Source organism: Coenobita brevimanus, chromosome 103, assembly GCF_032717465.1.
Source record: "Coenobita brevimanus isolate Jiangsu-jjx chromosome 103, ASM3271746v2, whole genome shotgun sequence".
NCBI classification, from domain to species: domain Eukaryota; kingdom Metazoa; phylum Arthropoda; class Malacostraca; order Decapoda; family Coenobitidae; genus Coenobita; species Coenobita brevimanus.
This window is the reverse complement of record NC_137056.1, coordinates 30330823-30351464: the sequence shown is the minus strand read 5'-3', so window position 1 is coordinate 30351464 and position 20642 is coordinate 30330823. Positions and strand designations below refer to the sequence as shown.

The 20642-nt window shown below is 43.4% G+C and overlaps 1 protein-coding gene across 1 annotated transcript in view; it reads right to left on the bottom strand.

Moving 5' to 3' along the window:
* LOC145415663 (cytosolic carboxypeptidase 1-like) overlaps nucleotides 1-18646 on the bottom strand; it is a 340545-nt gene extending 321899 nt beyond the window's left edge. The window contains exon 1 of the mRNA XM_080284878.1: nucleotides 18590-18646. Coding sequence (XP_080141004.1) covers nucleotides 18590-18646 — 57 coding nt within the window. The remainder of the gene's footprint in view (nucleotides 1-18589) is intronic.
* Nucleotides 18647-20642: the final 1996 nt, after the last annotated feature.

Sequence of the window (20642 nt, the reverse complement as noted above, 5' to 3'; positions counted from 1 at the left end):
GTCTTTCTCTCTTTCTGATGTGTATAGGGTTTTATTTCCTAACTTATAATCCCAATCAGGTCTTTTTCCACTTTTACCAAACTTGATTACATGACACTTGTCCACATTGAATTCCATTTGCCATGTACTACTCCATTCATGAAGTTTATTTCATTCTTCTTGTAGCTCCCTACAAGAGTCTGTGCTAGTAATTCTCCTTTGTATTTTTGCATCATCTGCAAACATATTCAGATAGCTCTCATTTCCAGCGTTACTGTTTATATCATTTATGTGTGTATAAGTATGTATGTATATGCGTATGTATGTATATATATGCAATTAAATCACTTAATAACACGTGTTTCACAGATATGCTGATATCCACAAGGAAAAGGAAACACAAAACATTCCTCGAGCTTTCGTGTAATCAGTTTTCCTCTCCCCCGAAGATGTGAATACACCACTGTGCTGGCGATATTTTGTGTTTCCTTTTCCTTGCGGAATCATCATGCTGGTGGCTCCTCCCCCTACGCCGTCCCATCCACACACGGTCGGCCACTCCCGTTATGGTCATCCCACATCACGCTGGTTGTCACATACCCTTTTTTGTTGGTGTGCATCAGGGGTCAGTCTTGAGTCCCATGTTGTTTATCATGGTACTTGAAGCCCTTTCACGTGACTTTAGAAACGGACTCCCGTGGGAGTTGTTGTATGCTGATGATTTGGTGTTGATTGCAGATAATGAAAGGGAGGCGGAGGAAAGGTTTAGGAAATGGAGAGATGGTATGGGGCAAAAGGGTTTAAGGGTAAATGCAGATAAAACAAAAGTGATGATATCTAGGGTTGGTGGTGGTACTGTCAAAGACGAGGGAGAGTGGCCATGTGCAGTTTGCCACAAGGGCGTGGGAAGTAATTCCATCTTGTGCGGTGTGTGTGATAAATGGGTGCATAAGAGATGTAGTGGTATCAGAGGTAGACTGCGAGATAATGCTGATTTTATGTGTATGGCGTGCCGGGGTGAGCAGGTGGAGATCGTCAGACGTGAAAGGACTGAACTTGCTGGTGAATCTCTTGAGTGTGTGGAAGAGTTTTGTTATATGGGAGACATGTTGTGTGCTGGAGGTGGGGCTGGAGCTAGCTCTGTGGCTAGGGTGAGAAGTGGTTGGAAGAAGTTCAGGGAGCTCTTGCCTCTCCTGACATTGAGAGGGCTCTCCCTACGTGCTAAGGGGTCTTTGTATGCAGCATGTGTTAGGAGTGTAATGCTGTATGGCAGTGAGACCTGGGCAGTGAAGGAGGAAGACATTCGCCGGCTCAGACGTACAGAAATGACAATGATTAGGTGGATGTGCAGTGCGTCCCTGCATCCAAGGCCTGGAGGGGCTGGGTTTACAATGGAAGAGTTGAGAGGTAGGATGGGACTGGAGTGTATTGGTGTTGTGATGAGGAGAGGTAGATTGAGGTGGTTTGGACATGTGGAGAGGATGGGGGATGATAATTGGGTGAGGAAGGTGAGAAGTGTTAATATTGGGGGTGGGGTTATGAGGGGTAGACCGAGAAAGACATGGGACGAGGTCATTAAGTGTGACCTTAGGGTTAAGGGACTGAACAGGGAGGCTGCAATGGATCGTGCAGCGTGGACAGCCGCCATTAGGTGACCAAGGCCGACACATGCAAGCATGTTGGAGCCTTTAAAAACGAAACGAAACGAAACGATATATATATATATATATATATATATATATATATATATATATATATTTTTTCGAGTGAAGCAAATGGGAACACAGAAGCCATTGCCTGAATTTATTCCGATGTTTCCTGTAATTTGTTACAATTTTATCATGGAACTGACAAAACATTTCAAGACTGCAAGCTTAGCTTATATACACAACGGCTGCCCCCTTACATGCTGGTGGCTCCTCCCCCTACGCCGTCCCATCCACACACGGTCGGCCACTCCCGTCATGGTCATCCCACATCACGCTGGTTGTCACATACCCTTTTTTGTCAATGGTATTCTTAATTATAATATGCACTGCTTCAAATGAAGAAAAATAAAATCATTCCCTTGTGACCATCGACTGAGCTGTCTCCACTACAAACGAGAATTAGTCGGCGAAGTGGACGTGGATAGTTATACAAGGGCCACCCTGTACTACAGTAGGCTTTATCAATGCTTGCAGCGGCCTGAATTGACCAATGGATTAATATTATTACCACGTAAAGGCATCCACACATGGATGGCCTGAGTCCGTGCAGTCAGTCTAACAATCTAAAAATACAAAGAGCAACCGAGGTTTGATTTACTTCAATACTGTCACATCATGCAAAGCCGGAGGACTTTGCTGTTGGTGAAAAATATTGTGCAAATTTTCTTTATTGTTTCCAATTTAATGCGCTCAATTTGCTGCTGATGGAAAATATTACGCAAATTTTCTTTACTGCTTCCACCGTAATATGACCGAGAGCATGCACTCAATATGTTACGCAGGAACATCAGTCAATGGCCTGAACTGATCACAGGGTTAATTTTAATATGAATATTTTATACAGGAAAAACATAGCCCATTTCGACTGTTGAGCTTTTGATGGTTATGCCCTCCAGTGTTTTTGGCCACTGACTGTGATACCAGCACAATGCCGGGACGCGGTTGATAAACGTACAAGTCTGAGCTAAAGGGCTAAAACTTGTATTCAACAGTGATACAGAACTTCATTAAAGCTGGTGTCATTAACCTTCTGAAATCTTAATTACGGAATAAACAGTACATACACTGTGTCTAAACTTATCTGAAATATTACAGTCCTCATTCCTGTCGAAGGATGACTAAGATTTCTTGGGTGAAAGCATTCCAGTTTTGGTATACCACGCATATTTCATAATCTTCAGTACAACTGTATTTTACATGTAATTTCATGTGCCACCAGATTATTTTACAAGTAGTGGGATCCGGTGGTGTGTTGCTTGCACATCCACCTATGGACTGAAAGGACCAGAGTTCAGTTCTTTGGCCCGTTAGGCTCTTAAACAAAGCTTACATCTCAAGCAGTATACAGTAGTTGGGAACCTAAATGTAAATCTAACTGTTGCTTGTCTAATTCCAGAAGAAGACTGTGACTTTGTAAAAATTTACGTTTGACTTAACTTCCTTCGCGCAGTCGATAGGCAATCACTCTTAGCCTTCTTGCTAAATATCAGTCATAGGGGAGGATTACTGTAGTGTCGGGGTTACAAACAATCTATTAACTCGTTGACTACCATGATGTTTTTTTTTTTTTTCTTTCAGTCTTTCTCCTACCAGACGATATTATTCAGTTTAACTCCATCTCTACAATGACGCATTTTATATCCTATTTTTACTACCACCTCGCTAGATTTTTCAGCAACAGAGAGACTTTTCGGCCTAAAGGGGTTAGATATTGTCCCCATTTCTTCTCGTATGACCAGAGGTTTGTCCGAAGTTGAAGAAAATGTTCTGGTGGTGACGAAAAAAATATATACCGGTAGAAAATGCACCTGTAGTGAATATATTAATCTTCATCTAGATTACAAATCTAGGTTCAAAAGTCAGGGCCAGCTATTCATTATTTAACGTACCCCCCCCTGGGGGTAGGGGGGTTTCAAGAATACTTCCCCAGTATCCCTGCTTGTCGTACGAGGCGATTAAAAGGGTTGGTGATGGGTTAGTGCCCCACCCCATAAAAGGAACTAACTAAACAAGCAAATAAAGAGCCTTGGCCCAGGACAGACCATACGTTGACGACTAAGGAACGGACAAAGGACATTCTGCAGGTGGGGACATGTAATGTGAGAGGAGTGAATGATGAAGTGAAAGAGAGAGACATTGTTCAGGTGTTTGAGGATGCAAGAGTGGATATATGTGGATTGACTGAAACTAAATGGGAAGGTGAAAGGGTGAGAGAGTGGGAATATGGTTTAGGTATATGTGCGGGAGTTAATGAGAATGAGAGGGCAAGAGAGGGAGTATGTCTGGTGATATGCAAGAAGTGGAAAGAGAATATAAGAGAGTATGGAATAGTGGGTGCAAGGATTGTATGGGTGAGGCTGAAAGTAAGTATACAAGCGTGGGCGATTGTATGTGCGTATGCGCCGACAGAGGACCGAGTGGCAAGAGTGAAAGATGAGTTTTGGGCGAGTGTAGAAGCATGTATGGACAACTCTGAGAGGAGCGAGAGAGTGCTTTTGATCGGAGACATGAATGGCAAAGTTGGGAATGTACGAGTGGATGGAGTGGTTGGTCAGTGGGGTGTGCCAGATGAAGTACATGGGAATGGTTGTGCTTTGGTGGACATCTATGCTGGTAAGGAGTTGGCAATAGCTAACACCTACTTTCGGCATAAGATGATCCACAGGTATACATGGAAAGTAATGAGGAGGATGGATGGTGAACTTGTTGAACGAAAGGCAATGATAGACTACGTGTGTGTGGATGATCGAATGGGAAGACAAGTGTTCGATGCAAGAGTATGGTGAGGGTGGGGGAATGGAGTCTCGGACTATCACTTTGTGATGGCCAAGGTAAAGCTGCAAAGAAAATGGTTGAAGAGACAAAAGGGAAGACAGGAGGAAACAGCTCCTGTGAGAAGGGTGGAGAGGCTGCAAGATAGTGAGAAAATGGCAGAGTATAAGAGCATAGTGGAAGAAAGATTGGGAAGGTATGAGTTAGAGCAGATGGAAAGGGTGGAAGACGTATGTAAGATATTCACGGAAGAGATAGGCGCAGTGTGTGAGGTGGTTTGTGAAGTAAGAAGGAGATGCAAGGGTGTACAAGGAACAGCACAGTGGAATGATGAGGTGAAACGAGCTGTGGAACAAAAGATTAAGACATATAGTGAATGACTAGCGAGCAGAGGTAGGGGAGAAGATGAGAGAGAGAAGAGAGAGGTATATGTGAGCAGGAGAAGGGAGGTGAAGAGACTGGTGAAGGAGAGTAAGAAATGGATGAAGAATTTGGGAGGAATCTGAGTGTGAAATGGAGGGAGAGTAAGAAATTGTTTTGGAAGAAGGTAAAGAAAGTAAGGCAGTGTGAAAGGGGAAATACTGCAGTAGGGGAGTGAAAGATAGGAATAATCGATTGTTGGTGGAAAAGAGAGAGAAATTGTGGAGATGGAAGAAGCACTTTGAGGATTTGTTGAATGTAGAGAGTGAGAGCAGTGCGAGTATAAGTGGTTGGGGAATGGCTGGGAGAAGAAGAGATGAGTGGAGGGAGGAAGAGATCAGTGGGGCGGAAGTAGTGGAAGCAATGAAGATGATCAAGATGGGAAAGGCCCCAGGAATTGATGGAGTATGTGGTGAAATGCTGAGGCATGGGGGTGAGATTGTTGTGGAGTGGATGTGGAAGTTGTGTAGATTGGCTTGGGAAGAGGGAAGAGTTCCAGACGACTGGAAATCGGGTATAATTGTTCCTTTATACGAAGGAAAAGGGGAGAGAGAAGTATGTGGTAACCATAGGGGTATTTGAATTCTTAGTGTGACTGGTAAAATATATGGTAGAATACTCATTGACAGAGTTAGGCATATGACACAGGAGCTGGCTGGAGAAGAACAAAGGGGATTTAGGAAGGGAAAAGGGTGTGTACATCAGATATTTGTTCTAAGATGTTTAGTGGAGAAGTATCCCGAGAAGGGAAAGAAAGTGTATGCTGCCTTCATGGACTTGGAGAAAGCTTATGACAGAATAGATTGGCAAGGTATGTGGAAGGTATCAAGAATATATGGAGTGGAGGGGAAATTGTTGAGTGCTGTGAAGAGTATGTACGAAGGAGCTAGGGCTACGGTGCGAGTGGATGGTGAGCTGAGTGAGTTCTTTGATCTCAATGTGGGACTGAAACAGGGTTGTGTGATGTCTCCATGGCTGTTTAATATATACTGTACATGGATGGGGTTGTAAAGGAGGTGCAGGGTAGGGCAGTGGATGTGGGGGTGGCTCTAATGAATGAGGGTGAGATTTGGAAGATTCCAGTGTTGCTGTTTGCTGATGATACAGTATTGTTGAGTGATGTGTGATGATGAATGGGATTTGCAAGGTTTGGTGAATGAATTTGGGACAGTGTGTAGGAGGAGGAAGCTGAAAGTTAATGTAAACAAAAGTAAAGTTATGGTGTTTGAGAGGAATGAAGTAAGGGTAAAGTTATGGTGTTTGAGCGGAATGAAGTCACAGAATGTACAGTGAGGTTGGATGGTGAGGATATGGAGAATGTGAGTGCTTTCAAGTACTTGGGTAGTGTGATGAGTAAGGATGGAACGTTGGGGGATGAAATGCGTGAAAGGGTACAGCAGGGAAGGAAGGTTGTTGGTTCACTGAAAGCAGTGATGAGAAATAGGGAGGTGAGTATGGAAGTTAAGAAGTCACTGCATGATAGTATTGTGATCCCTACCCTGACGTATGGAAGCGAGGGGTGGACCTTGCAAGAGGGGAACAAGTCAAGAGTGAAAGGAGTGGAAATGAGTTACTTGAGAGGAGCATGTGGAGTGACATGGAGGGACATGTTGACGAATCAAGAAGTGAAGGAACGTTGTGGGGTGGATGTGGATGTGGTTGAGAAGATAAAGAGAAATACACTGAGGTAGTTTGAACACGTGGAGAGAATGGAGAATGAAAGACTGACTAAGAGGGTGTATGTAGGTGAGGTGAAGGGAGAGAAGAGGGAGGGGTAGACCGAGGATGAGGTGGAGGGATGGAGTTGAGAGGTATATGAGGGAGGGGAGAGTGAGTTGGGGGGAGGGTAGTCAAATGGTGGGTGACAGAGCGACTTGGAGGCGTTTTGTCTGCGGCCACCCTTTGCGGGATTAGGCCGCCGGGCTATAGACAGATAGATGATTACGTCTATTGTAGCTTATATTTTGTTTCTGCCGCATAATTTCTATCGTTTAATAGCACACGTCTCGCAGTGAAGAATCTATCTATCTATATACCTAGGCAGCTTCCCCCAAGGTAAGAGAGGTAGCTGAGACAGGACGACACACTCCCCAGTTACTCATCCATTCAAACACATTCATTCGCATCTTAGCCCCAAGGGGAGAACGGACAGATCCTCACCGCACCACACCGCACAAGGGTCAACTGCGCAATGCAATCAGTGACATCCGCAGCAGGGCCCGACAGCAGAGCTGGTTTACCCCTGCCACATCATAACAGACCCATCCCCTTACCCGCACCTGACCTGACTAGCTGATCAGACCAAATGCGGGAGAATATCCCCTCAGGGCTGCGTCATCACTTATTCATTCACAATTTCTCTCCATTTATTTCTATCACGCACAGCCACTCTTCCTTGCTAAACAGACATCCCTCTTGCATCCAGTGCTCTCTTCACACTGTCCATCCATCCTATTCATGGTCTTCCTCTCAGCCTTACACCTCTCACATCAGACCTAGTTATCTTTTTCACCAATCGCTCATTATCCATTCTCTCCATATGCCCAAACCATCGCAACACCCTCTGCTCAACTCTACCAGCCATCTCCCGAACAACTCCAGTTCTCCTTCGCACTTCATCATTTCGCACTCGATCCATAAGCGTCACTCCACACATACTCCTCAGACACCTCATCTCCATTACATTCAAACTTTTCCTCTCTGCTACACCCATATTCCATGTTTCAGCCCCATATAACGCAGTCGGTACCACAACACCCTCATACAACCTTCTCTTTACATCCATTCTAAGCAAAAGACATCTAAACACTTTTTTCATTCCTCCCAGCACCTTTCCTACTTCATTTATTCTAAACTTCACTTCTGCATCTATTCTTCCACAGCACCATGTGACCCAAGATATTTAAAACACTCTACCTCCTCAAGCAACTAGCCATTCAAAGCTATATTCATCCCCCTACCATCTACCAAACTCGTACACTTCATCACTTTACTCTTATTCTCATTTACTTTCAATTTCCTCCTTTCACACACCCTTCCAAACTCCTCTACCAACTGTCTCAATCTCTCCTCTGAATCAGCCACCAGTGCAGTATCATCTGCAAACAGCAGCTGCTTCAGATTTCACTCTCCACCATCAACATTCACCAGACTCAGACCTCCACCTAAAACTCTTGCATTCACCTCCCTTACAACACCATCCATGTAAATATTAAACAACCAAGGTGACATCACACATCCCTGTCGCAGCCCCACTCTCACAGGAAACCAGTCACTCACAGCATTTCCCACTCTTACACACGCTCTACTATTTACATAAAAACTTTTCACCCCTTTTAGTAACCTACCATCAAGCCCATACAATCTTAAAACAGTCCACAAAGCCTCCCTATCAATTCTATCATACGCTTTCTCTAAATCCATGAATGCCCAAAACACATCCTTGCCTTTCGCTAAATACTTTTCATACACTTGTCTCACAGCAAACACCTGATCCACGCATCCCCTCCCTCTCCTAAAGCCACACTGCTCTTCACCAATCACTCCCTCTGTACCCTCTCTAACTCTCATAATTAACACTACCATAAACCTTACCTACAACACTCAACAGACTTATTGTCTTTCGCTAAATACTTTTCATACACTTGTCTCACAGCAAACACCTGATCCACGCATCCCCTCCCTCTCCTAAAGCCACACTGCTCTTCACCAATCACTCCCTCTGTACCCTCTCTAACTCTCATAATTAACACTACCATAAACCTTACCTACAACACTCAACAGACTTATATCCCTAAAGCTAGTACATCCATACTTATCACCCTTGCCTTTATACAACGGCACCACACAAGCACTTGCCCAGTCAATTGGCACCATACCTTTCACAAAGCACACATTCAACAATCTTACTAACCAGTCAACAATGGTCACTCCACCACCTTTCAGGCATTCCACAGCACACCCATCCATACCTGCAGCTTTCCCTGTTTTCATCTCCTTTACTGCCTTCTCCACTTCCTCCTTCGTGATCAAAGAATCATTCAACTCTCCCAACACATTTATTCCTTGCACCCTTCCATCCGCCAAAATCTCAGCCACCCTTTCCTCCTCTACATTTAACAATCTTTCAAAATACTCTGCCCATCTCTTCCTTACTGCATCCATCTCAATTAACATCCTTCCATCCTCTGCTTTTACTCGTTCTTCCTTCCCAGACTCTCCCTTTCGCACCCTTTTCACCTCCTTCCAAAACATTTTCTTATTCAGTTGAAAATTTTCTGTAAGCCTCTTTTCCTTATACCTTTCATATGACATCTCATCCTTCCTCTGCAGCCACACTTCATATGCAAGTCTCTTCTCAGCCACAGCCATACTTACTTCCTCGCACCACCATTCACTTCCTTTTCTTACACCACCACCCACACGTCTCACACCACACACCTCTTCTGCGTGCCCCACCACAGCACTCTTAAACAACTGCCATTCCTCCTCCACACTGCCATTTTCCTGATCTTTCAGTGCGTTCCACTCATCTTTCAATTTCTCCTGATACTCTATCCTTTTCTCTCTTTTATCCAACTCACTCACTTTCAAAACCTCCCTGCCACACCTAACCCTCCTAGCTCTCACCCATCTCTTACCTACTCTAAACTTTCCCTCCACCAGGTAGTGGTCAGACATATCTCCACCCTCCCCTCTCAGAACGCTCACATCCAACAATCTTCCTATTACATTCCTAGACACAACCACATAGTCCATGAAAGCTCTATCAACAACCCTTCCACCCTCCTGTCTCACCCATGTATACTTATAAATATCTTTCTTCTCAAACAGCGTATTTCCAATCACCATCTCTCGCTCAACACACATCGCTATCATTCGTTCCCCATTTTCATTTCTTCCAGGCACACCATGCATACCAATTACACCTTCAACTGAAATTAATCATTATATCCGTTTCTGTCACAACAGGAAATTTGGAGGGACGCCCACACAAGACTGCACTGATATAACTGAGTAGCTCCCCAGTCCAGTTAGCAAAGTTCCTGAGCTCCTTTCCGACCTCCCGAGATGCGGGTGATGGATCCCGGTACAAGGCTAATTTCTACCGCAGGCCACCAGCTTCACGTCCAACAACAACAACAACCAAAATAAACTACCAATGTTGTGACTGTCAATGTATGTGGTAGTGTTCTTGTTCCTGTTATTGTTTTTGTGTTCACTCTTGTTATTATCGTTGTTGCTGATATTATTATGCTGTTACTGTGTGGTGTGAGCTTGTGACAGCTGGCCTCACTCTCACACTCTAACCACCACCTGTGACACCAACAAGCTCTCTCTCTCTCTCTCTCTCTCTCTCTCTCTCTCTCTCTCTCCACGTCCAACTCACTATCAGAGAGAGAGAGAGAGAGAGAGAGAGAGAGAGAGAGAGAGAGAGGTGTGGTGGACATGGGGTGAGAGGGAACGTGTGTGTGTGTGTGTGTGTGTGTGTGTGTGTGTGTGTGTGTGTGTGTGTGTGTGTGTGTGTGTGTGTGTGTGTGAGATATAAATATATATATATATATATATATATATATATATATATATATATATATATAATATCTATATATATATATATATATGCTGAAGTAGTGCGAAGTAGTGCAATATAACTTTCAACAACAATCTCAATATCCTTCAGAGATTATAACTTAAATGTTAATTAATGGTATTATCACCACTGACACTGGAACACAACAGTCACAATCATTAGTATAGACGGCAACAAGAATGGAAGCCGGAATTAGGAAATAATCAAGAAATTACTTCTCATGTTCTCGGTCTCGGGGTGAAAAAGAGCTCAACACGCAGAATGTGACACACTAAAATAACCTTAATAGCGTCCTGTCACAGAGGACAGGTTAGCGTGTCAGTGAGGACACTCTGGTCGAGAAGGCTTGAAGGTGATGGAGGGGAGGGGGTACAGGGAAGGTGTGACAGGATGAAAAGATGAGAGGGAGGGTGGGGAGTGGAAGTGATGGGGAGTGAGGACACAGTAGAAGGGAGAAAGAAGAGGGGGAGGGGGAGAGAAGGGAAACGAGGCTTGGAGATGACGGAGGTAAAGGTGAAAGGGAGGGGGGGTGGAAGAGGAATGATAGCGAGAATGAGGTGATGGAAAATGGGTTACGTGACTGTCATGGTGATGGTGGCGGTAGTGGCAGAGTGCCGGGAGTGGTGGGGGCGATAACGGTGTGGGGCTGAGGGTAAAATGGTGGTAGTGGTGGTGATACAGTGCTAGTAGCGGTGAGGGCGAAATTGTTGGTAGTGGTGGCAGAGTGATGGTAGCGATGATGGTGATAATTATAGCACATATAATGGTGGCAGCACAAACAGCCAAGGTAAGGGTGTGGAGGACATATGTTTGTCGGACTGAATTTTAAAAGTTTACGGTACATGATAAACGACTGAATATATGGTCCAGTAATTAAGTCACTATGCTTACAATCCTCCTATCTGCGTGCTTTCCTTTCCTTATTCCTGGATCCTATTTACTGGTGATGATAATGGTACTAGTAACGATGTGGACGATGTAGATAGTATTCTGTCACTTGTATGCGATGTTAAGTATTGTTATGCGATGTTAAGTATTGTTATGTATGGCAGTATTGGTCATGGACACTACTGTCAGTGGTGGTAGTGGTAGCACAGGGGATGGTAGTAGAGGGAAGTACTGATGATGCTGGAGATGGTTCATCCCTTCAGCCCAATGACGTCTTATACATTTTGTTCTAACTTGGGAGAACATCCTAAAACAGTGAAAAGACGTCATCGTAGTGAGAAAGTTAAATAGTAAGAGAGGTGGCGTGGTCGGTGATGGGCGTGAAGACAGATCCCTTAAGCCTTAGGAAACTTTTTTTTTTTTTTTTTTTTTTTTTTTTTTTTACTAATGTTTCTGCCACCTGACTATTTTCTTTAGTAAAGGGGAGAGCTGTCACTGAGATTAACCCCTTCCATCCGGTGACGTTTAGCAATACTTACAACTTCGAAGTACTGAATGAATTTATTCAGCTTAAGACACTTTTCGAGTAGTAATATGTCGGCAAATTATAACTATCATAATACTCATTCAACCAGACGACCAGATCAGTCAAAAGTAATGAAAACAATGAAGTTCTCCAATGACCAGTTAACAGGTCACCAAATCAGTCAGCCAGTCAACTGCGGAACCAGTCAGGCCCTTTGTGTCTCTACACTGTGAGTCAGGCAGCGTCCAAAGCTAGCACGACGCTACGGTTCAGTGGGGCAGGTGAGGTGAGCCAAGTGAGGTAAGCCAGGTGGTGAGGTATGGGGAACTTCCTAGTAAGGGAAGACAACACTGGAGGTCCCTGAGTGATGGCCCTTCAGCACGCATGTGGTGGTATTGGTGGTGGTGGTGGTGGTGGTGGTGGTTTGAGGTGGTGGTAGCGGGAAGGGTGATGACAGTGGTAGGGTTGGTAGTAGCTGTAGCAGGAGTGGTGGTGATAATAAGGGTGGTGGTGGTAGTGATAGTGATGGGTCATGGCAGTATGTCCTTCCACCGCCTACCTGCGTCGAAGCAGCAGAACTGTTAGAACAATCGAAAAGGCACAATATTATTCTGGCCGTTTTATATCCAAAATAAAAGATCCCATGCCAAAGAGTCTTCAAACTCTGATCCATCCACAGTATGCTGAACAAAGAGAAAATCAAAATCAAAATAATTTTGAGACATGTACACACTGCGTTAAAAGCCTGGAATCATAGGTAATGGTCATTTTGTGACTTTTTTTGGTCTGAGGTGTGTCCTAGGGTAAAGAATATTATAGAGCAAACTATTAATAACACCACTGTACTGACTCTAAATTTACAGCCTCCTCACCTATAAGTAATACTCTAATTTTCCTTATCATACCACACGTTACTACATCACCTTACGAGCCTAGTACAGTATAATATTCTTATTACCTTCTTAACTTCACCACTCTTACAACTTTAATCATATTCCTTACTATTAACTAACACTATGGTAGGTGATGGCGACTATCATCCACTCACTTGATGTGGTGCTACCTACTTCTTCCTTCACCTTTACCATTCCACTGAGGTGTCTGCCCTGCTCTCTTCCTATTTTTCCCTTTCCTTCCTGTCACGTTTTATTGCGCTTTTTTCCACTTCAGGTGGCACTACACCGAGTGAAAAGTCTTATCGTTTCCCGTAACTCAGGAAACCATTTACAAAGCTGGGTGGTAGCCATATAACCAGATCACGGGGTGAAGTGGAGCTTACTATGGCGCCCCTGTTAGCTGGATGGAGACACACCAATGCGGCATTTATCCAGGAACCAAGCCTGCATACTGTTCCCCGCGTCTCGCCACAGCGAGGCGCTGTCAGCTGCAAGGAAATATCGGTTCATTGCCCGGAACGGCCCAGCACGGGCGCTTGCTTGCCTGTGGTTGATAAGTCTGCTCAACCAGACAGACTGGGGTTGACCAACAACAACAACCACTAATTACCGGTACCATTCTACTCTAAGAGCTTTCCTAATTTTATACCACTTTTCAAACCTCACAATACTTCCACTTAAATATCACTAACCTTACAACACTCCTAATTTTAATCGAATTTCAAATCTACCAAAACTAAGAGCACTGTCTCCTTCCTAACCTCACCAACCTCCAAATGTAACCACTTCCTAACCGTATCACCTCCCGCTCTTAATCTTCCTATCCTCCTCAACTTCATTTTAACCATCCTGTCTGCTGTCACAACCCTCCCAACCATGGATGTCTAGGGTGGCGGGAGTGGGCAGGATGGGCTGGGATGGCAGTGGATGGTTGGGAACTAAGGACCGTATTGTAAGTAGCATGGGAGACTTCGTAGCACCTTTCCTCAGTGATTTATTTTCACATGTTACACCTTGATATTGAGCCACAAGTTATGTATAATGTTTTAATATTGTGTAATGTGCAGAATAAATCACTATGAACATGTGTTAAGAAATGACCCAAGCCACACAGAATACCTGCCTGAACAGAACAGACTCAGGGGAAGCAGGGGGGAGGAGGTGTTAGAATCACTTGACTTGGACCACTAGTTTCAACCCTTTCAGTACGATGACGTCTTTATTCTCAGTTTATTCGGTTCAGGAAGCATATCTCGTACTGATGAGGCTGATAGCTACTTCATCCAATCCCTGCAGATTGAAAAGTCTATCCTATGTTGAATAAGCCTGTCTGGAGGCAGCGCGAATGTCTCCGAAAAGACGTCATCCTACTGAAAGGTAAAGGTATATACTGTACAGGTATACGAGAAAGTTAACTACAAGGGTATATTATTATTATTATTATTATTATTATTATTATTATTATTATTATTGTTGTTGTTGTTGTTACCATCATCATCATCACTTATGGGAACACGACCAACTTTGTATAATAATTTCGTTAATACTGACTTTTATCTTCATGATTTATTAATAATTTTCTACGAAACAATACACAGACGAGTTTAAAATACTTCTTTAAATTCATAAAATTATACGTATGTTAAATTGTATTGTTTATGGCTGCGACATCTGACGCCTGCTCCTGGACCCCTGCCAGACAACAACTTGAAACTGGAGCACTGGCTCATAATATGGGTTACAGGGCAGGACTCCCTGGCAGTACACTACCACACAGCTTTTGGTACAATTAACTTGGAACACTGTGTGTTGCCAAGCAGGTAAAAACGGTCAAGTGATACACGACAATATTTTATAACACCATTAAGCAACCTCTTCATATAACTGCTGTATGTCGGCAGAAACAACGTCGTCACTCCTGAGTAAATATGCAATGTACTGAATATATTCCGATGCAATGGGCACAATGTACGAATCTGCAGTAATTATTTGCACAGGTTCTGTGAACTGACTGTGATGAACAATGTGCCTACTTAGTGACAACAGAAATGGACTCTACAGTATACTGTATGTATAAACTTTCTACTGTATCTCCGTCATCAGTTAAGTGGCTATTACAGTGACATTTTGGGATGGGTGGGGCTTTTCTGGTGGGTCGTAAGCCCCGACTCCTAATACTGATGGAACAATGATGCATAAAATGCAAGAACAACGTTATTAAAATATATGTACCAAATATATACATATTATCAGAGAGTCATTCCCACGATTAAAACCAGAACAGTAACAGTGAATTTTGATTAAACAGAATAAGTGGTAATTCCGCTAGGAATCATGCCACCCCTTTTTCAGAGTGCTAGTTCCGGTCCTGACAATCTCATATTTTATTCTTACTACCACACGTTTTTACGTAACTATGAATGTGGTTCTCATACTTAAAATCTTAGCGAGTATCCATTAATTCTTTCATTGATATATCCTTTTTTTTAAATTATTATTCTTGATACCGTCAAACGATTTTAGTCGATTTACAATGACTTTTCGAAGGAACAGTATATATATATATATATATATATATATATATATATATATATATATATATATATATATATATATATATATATATATATATATATATATACACATCATTCATTCATCATCTAATCCAGTGTTGTCCCATGAGAAGCGTAGGAGCCCGGGGTCAAGCAAGTTGGTCCTGACATTTAACATCAGAGTGACCACCATCACTCATCCCTGAGTGATATTACGTGAGCAATAAACCCCAACCTCCCTTGGATATAAACCTGCATCGGCTCAATCCGATTGTTGCGCCTTAATTACCCACTAGACCACTAGGTGCCATATTTTGGTTATATGGTTACCACCCAGCGTAGTAAATGGTTTCCTGGTGTACAGGAAACCATTTGGCTTGTCGCTCAGTGTAGAGGCACCCGTAGACAGAAAGAAGAGAAAAGAATGAAGGAAAGAAAGACAGAAGAGGAAGGATGGAAGGAAGGAAGAGAGGAAAGGGCAGGCACCCGAAAGCAGCACTCCATCGAGTGAGTGGATGGTGGGCTCCCCCACCTACCACAACACATTTATATAAACTGTTGACATCAGCAATGATACTTCAGCTTGAGGATCAACACTGTCTCTCACAACAAGGACAGATTCAATCACGCATCACCGACATACCAAGTCTGTTACATTACCAAGAGACTGCAGCTGCCTCAACGATATTCTACATTTCCTTAAAATCGCAAGAAACATCAGGAAGTTATTTTAGTTGTCCCATAAAGAAAGATTACTGTAATTTGCATTCCGAAACTCTGAGACAGCCTCACACCCTGCCCAGCATTTTCATCTGAGGTGACTTGGAAATAAAGTCACCTTCCCTGAGTGAACATATGAATACCAGCCTGCATTTACGAGCGATAAGGTACGCACGGTGTCCTTTAACCCTGTGTGTTTCTTTACAGCGGGTCACACCTCACAGTCTCAGTTCTCAGTGGGGACAGGTCACGTCACGTCACCATTACCGCCATCCACTAACACCTTGACACACTTCATCACACCCCACATACCACTTCACACTACATTATACATCACACATTCCATTCTCCGATATAACTTGCGTGCACACACACACACACACACACACACACACACACACACACACACACACACACACACACACACACACACACACACTCTCTACTTGTGACTAAACACTTCACTCGTAACGACCGTAACTAAATCCACAGAACCTACTCTCGAAAGGCCTTGTAATGTTTTACATACTATCATCATCATCACCATCATCGCCCTAACCCTTGAAAGGTGGGGTGAGGTGGGAACTACAGTATAATATAGAATGACAAGCACAAAATTATATCCAGTGATAAGAATCACAGAGGCATTCACACATCACGCAGACCCTCGAAATCTTGGCTCCTCCTTACAAGCGAAAACCTTCTGCACTTAATTTACCGGTATTTTCAAACTGCACATGCGTTTCACCTACATTTGTGGAACCGAGTTCTTCCGCTGACTACCAAGTAAGAAAAAAAAAAATTGCTTTTCCGTATATGTCATCCATCCATTTCCATCACTTGTCAATCCTTCTCAAGTTCCACACCTTGGTTCCCTCATACAAATTTTATTGTCTATAACCATTCAACTTGTTGGCCTAATGCGCCTCTTCACACCTTTAAACCCGTATATTCACTTTCACCAACCGAACTATATCCGTTCCCTCTATACCACCATGCCATCTAAGTATACTTTTTTCTACCTTGTTTCATTACACTGAATTGCTTTACATCATTCACTCCGTACACATTCCTGAAGCCTCTTAAGCCCTCGAGAATATGATCTGGCAAAATAAATGAAGCCAGAAATTCTCTCAAGGCCACGGTAGTACGATTCAGGTGGCACTCCTCCCCTCTCTGGCTTCGATAACTTTCGTAGAAACACACCACAAATTTTCATGGCTCGCCAGAACCACTTCCGCGTAGTGCACTATCGAGTCCATAGCATTATCATGAACACCATTACAAACTATTGCCATCACCGTAAAACTTCAGGCTGCTCAGCTGACACGTACAATCTAATGTGAACTCCTATGTTCGACGTACACTATAGCCAGATCCAGAACTATCAGCACAGTACACTGTTAAATGGGCCTCAGTTATGGTACATGCGGTACACTAAGTATTCACTTCTAAATCCTCGGCCCCTTCGAACATACATAGGTCTTCCAAATTCCATATTTATCAGATTCAGCCACTCGCAATATTTGTAGGGTATAGACCATTCCTTTGACTGCCAAGTAGTACATAAGTACTGGACAGATCCAGTAACGTGTGAAGTTTCGGTGAGATGGTCCATTTTTCATGTGAAAATCCACAGGGAGCTAAATGTGGAGCTTCGTCAAAGTGAAGCACCTCACGTGTGAAAATCCTTAAGGTGTGACTGACTGACTGACCGCGCCGCTCCGCGCCTTACATTTTTTTTTTTTTTCTTAATGTGTACGACTCTGGGCATAGGCTTCACAGCCTGCTTTCAAGGCCCAGTAGTTCTCCTACGCACCGCACACCTCTGCATGTCACCAATTCGGCGCTAACACCCACCGTCCATATTGAATACACGCTAGGGCTGTCTCATACAGGACTGGTGTATTGGTATTAGCGGGGGTATTTTTAAGACATGTCGGGGGGTCTTCTGGTAGATCAGTAAAGTCTGACTTTTATGAAATTCAAACATGGAATGACACCCCTCCATACTTAATTCATTTATGTCTTTCTATCAACTGCTAGTATCATTTTTTTTTTTTTCTGAACTAACAATCTCACTCTTTCACCGACCACGCCTCCCCCATCCTCAAACTCGCTCACATGTTCCTCTATCGCCACTATTGACATATAGTTCGTTTTCTCTCCATACATATATATATATATATATATATATATATATATATATATATATATATATATATATATATATATATATATATACACGTGTGTGTGTGTGTGTGTGTGTGTGAAATTACTTCAGCTTCATGGTACAAATGGTTCTTGTGCCATGAAGCTGATTACACACACACACACACACACACACACACACACACACACACACACACACACACACACACACACACACACACACTGCAATCAAAGTACAGTATATACCAGTTTTGATGACGGAGGTATAAAACTAAAAGAACAGATGATCAAGAAATAATACAGCTAATTTGAAAAAGGTGCTGGCCACCACAGCCAGTCCTGCAGCACAACACAGCAGCACTGACCTTGCAGTTTGAGGCGGGCGTGGATGCGGGTGACCAGTGTCTTGAGGAGGTCCACATTCTCAGCAGGTCTGGCAGCACCCAGACCCAGCCGCTCCAACGTCACTCCCACACCGCCCTCGTTGCTCATGATGCAGCACACGTACTACGGCGCACCAGGTCACGTAGTAGGTCACACCGGGTCAAGTGAGACCTTAGGAGGCTATGTCACCTTCCAATATTTCAAGTAACAAGAAGTCTCGGGTGTGTACTGGGTTACGTCTCACCGTATTAGGTCACAAAAGGTCCGAGGAGGCTACACTGCGTCAAGTCACGCTAGATCAGGTCATGCCACACTATATCAGACCAAATTAAGTCTTGGGAGGCTATATTAGGTCACACCACATCACTGTGCCAGTCACCAAAGCTGGGAAAATACGAGGTCGCCAAGGAGACAGTAGGTCACCAGAGTTCATCCAACGTCACCAAGGACGGTATTTGTGGCCGGCAGGGGACCATATAAGGTCAATGAATATAAAAAATCAGGAGACTATATCAGGTCACCCAGGAAGATATCAGGTCACCGAAATTTAAATTTTATGCACTTGTTACATGGAAAAGAAGTGACCAGTGAATTAAGTCACTATCCTTGTATGAGGTAATTGAGGTTATACAAAATCACAGGAAATGATACCAGGTTACCCACAAAAATATCAGATGACGTAACTTTATACACTCTACACTCTCCACAACGGTACCAAGTCACTAAAGGTAAAGTGACTGTTTTTTCATGAGGTCAGTTGAAATACACGAAGTCATGGGAGATAATTTGATGTGCTGGGAGATACATCTAAAGTCAATCATCAAGATATCAGGTCATCGAATTTCATACACTCAATGTCGCCCAAGATATGATGTCGCCGTATTTACATAAGGTCACCTGGATTATACGACGTCCTGTATCATACGAAGAGCTGGGAGTTAGCAGTAGTTTACTGCAGCAGTGGGCAGGTGTCAACTGGGGTCACATGAAATTATAAGATGATTTCATAAGCCTGTGCGAGTATTTAAGGAAGTTGCTACGGTAACAGTAAGGGTCGACGGGGTTATCTGAGGTTACAGGAGTTCTCTTGAGGTACTGCAGGACTAAAAAATTTACTACGGCAAAAGGAGGGGGTCACTGGAGGTGACAAGAGGTAACAGGAAGCTCTGGGAGACTATAACAAAGTTGCTACAGAAATGGTAAGGGTCACCAGAGGTATGTGGGGTCACAAGAGGCCATAACAAGATCCTGGGAGACTAAAGTTACCGTGGCAATGGCTGAGGGACAGTGGGGATCACGAGGTCAAATGAGGTTTTGGACCACTATAGAAAAGTTACTATGGGAAAAGAAGGGGTTACAGAAGATATCTGAGGTCACTAGAGGTCACATGACGTCTTGGGAGACTACGGATGTTACGACGGCAAAGGCAGGGGTCAATGGAGGCCACAAGGTCATCCAAGGCTATGAGAGACTATAAGGACGTAGGAGTCACTAATATTATTTAAGGTCACGAGAGCTCATTCGATGTCCAGGGAGACTCCAAGTGATTATGGCATTGGCAGGTGTCAGTGACGGTCACAAGAAGTTAAATAAGCTTCGGGGAGAAAGTGAAGTTATAAGATATCGCAAAAAGTTCTTGGATTCTCACAGGATATTATAACGGCAATCATAAGAGTCACTGGTGGTCCTATAATGTCAAGGGCTTGATACGCAGGACGGAGTACAGTACTCTATATACATGAGGAGTCGCAGCACCAGATGGCTTCAGTGTACCAACATTATTATTATATCATCATCAACATACCACTTATGCACATTTCATTCACGTATTTTCAGTACATGGTTTTCAGAGATACTTGTGGGATGGAGAGTGGTTACTGATTTTCCAGGCAGATTTAATGGTGTCAGTGTTGTCAGGGTAGCAGAGTGAAGGTACGCTGAAGGTCTATAAATGGATACAATATTTCTTGCTGGAGGGAGAGTGTTGATAATGATTCTCTTATTTCTACTGTATGTGTTGTTGTTAAACTTGTA